Here is a 2027-nt window from a genome sequence, read left to right on the forward strand (position 1 = left end):
TTAATCCATGTTTATCTTCTTTAAGTTGACTATAATTATGTTGTTATAATTTTTCATCAATTGACAGATGATATCATCTAGTGTTCACATTCAATCTTTCAATTTCAAGGTTTAAAAAAAAACACTGCAAAATCTTTTTTTCATAATACCATAATTAAAATAACAAGAATCTTAAAAGAAATATTTCTTGTATGTTGTAGATTAGTTGAATGAAATATTCCAGTTACATTATGTATTTCGAATACAGCGTTCACGAGTTTTTCAACATTGCTATTAGAAATTTGACTATAGGCAAAAAGATAATCACTTTCGAATCACACTATTTTCTGTCTACAGAAAACTACTGTTTTCATGACATTATCAGGGAAAAGGAAGGGTGTCGGGATTTTAGAACCTCTTAACAGAATCTAATGTCAATCTGAATCACAAAATAATATCAACATCAATACAGAACACTGTACATTAAAGGGGCAACCTTTTTATTTTCGCTATTCGTTTATATGTTAAAGGTGTGAATAATTGTTAATGAAGCAATTTGATCTAGTTTAGGTGCTACACCTTAAAATGACTCGATATTTTTAGTTGAAACCTTCAGAAAGAGGCAGATGTATAGTTTATTTTCAAAATTCGTACATTAATTTGTTAACACCAACCAAAAAACAAATATACGTTAAATTGTTCACGTAAACCTTTTAACTAGTTAAGGATTTGAAAATCAATGCAGTGGCGGAGTCAAAAGGTGGCATATACCCCTCCAACCTCACCATCGCAGCCATAGGAGCAAGATCTCATCACCTGGTTATAAATTGGGGCAATGTCAGATATTTCGATTTTTCGGTTAAAACTTTCAGATAAGTTAAGGGAAACGTTTCTCTAAATTTTGATGTCTAGATTTAATAAATTTGAGCTACGAAATATCACACTTCCCCTTTAAAAACACAATACCAATAACCCATAGATAGGGAACAGTACTTAATCCGGTAAATCAATAAAATTATAACAACATAAAGTCAACCTAAAGAAAGATCAACATGGATTAAGAACAGTATTCAGTGTAGATATAAATATTACTCACATAGAAATATAATGACTGTAATTAAAACAGAAATATAATTAGTTATGATAGAAAATCATTAGTAATCATAATGATATAATTCACTCGACATTATATTCATTATCACTATAAATATCGTCATGTATTTTATCTTAAATCATTATCACTTCATTCTCTCTTCATTGACAATCTTTACCTTTAAACACAAAATCTATAGAAAATGGAAAATCTACAGCAAGAAAATATGGTTAGTGAAAAATTATAATTCATCCTTTATCTATTTAAACTACAATGTGGTGTTGGTAAAACCTCAGTTCATATATCTTTATTAAGTACTCTTCAGAACTTCTGTGCAGGTTTTTACATTGGAATAATCCAGATTTTACTTGATAGACAACAATTGGTGATTGTTATACCTTAGATTTAAGATTGATTTTTTTTTTCATTTTTATTTTCCTGACAGTTTGAAATCCGTCGACCGAAGAAAGCTCGTCGTAATTTATCTCAACAAATGAGGAAGAATATGATGGAAGTTGATATGACGTCATCACCACTATGCTACAATAAGAATAAGATGGTACAAGTTAGAAATGAAGAAATAAAAGAAGAAATAAATGAAAGACAAGAAGATGAACGAATTAAATCAGCTGTAGAAAGATTATCAGATGATGTAGAATTAATATCTGATTGTAGTCGACCTTATAGTCTACCTACTGTATATGGTAAACATAAAGACCTCAAACTGTAAGTAATATTCAAGTATATTTTTTATTTTTAGAAATTTCAGATTGGATATAATTAAAACCAAATATGAACTGTTTTATATTTGATCTGTTTAAATATTAAGTATATCATTTATATTTCAGGTTGAAGATTTATTAAATGGAAAATACCCAACTATAGATAATAATTATATGATACTAGATTGTAGATATCCATATGAATATGATGGTGGTCATATCCAGGGAGCAGT

The 2027-nt window shown here is 28.6% G+C and overlaps 1 protein-coding gene across 1 annotated transcript; it reads left to right on the forward strand.

Moving 5' to 3' along the window:
* Positions 1–1274: 1274 nt before the first annotated feature.
* Positions 1275–1936, forward strand: LOTGIDRAFT_175973 (hypothetical protein; the record flags this gene model as incomplete). The annotated part of the gene is made up of 3 exons (XM_009064170.1): positions 1275–1301; positions 1518–1798; positions 1921–1936. 3 exons carry the CDS (start codon positions 1275–1277, stop codon positions 1934–1936), a joined length of 324 nt encoding a protein of 107 aa, XP_009062418.1.
* Between the last annotated feature and the right edge of the window lie 91 nt (positions 1937–2027).

This window comes from Lottia gigantea (genome assembly GCF_000327385.1).
Source record: "Lottia gigantea unplaced genomic scaffold LOTGIsca_604, whole genome shotgun sequence".
Classification (NCBI taxonomy): Eukaryota; Metazoa; Mollusca; class Gastropoda; family Lottiidae; genus Lottia; species Lottia gigantea.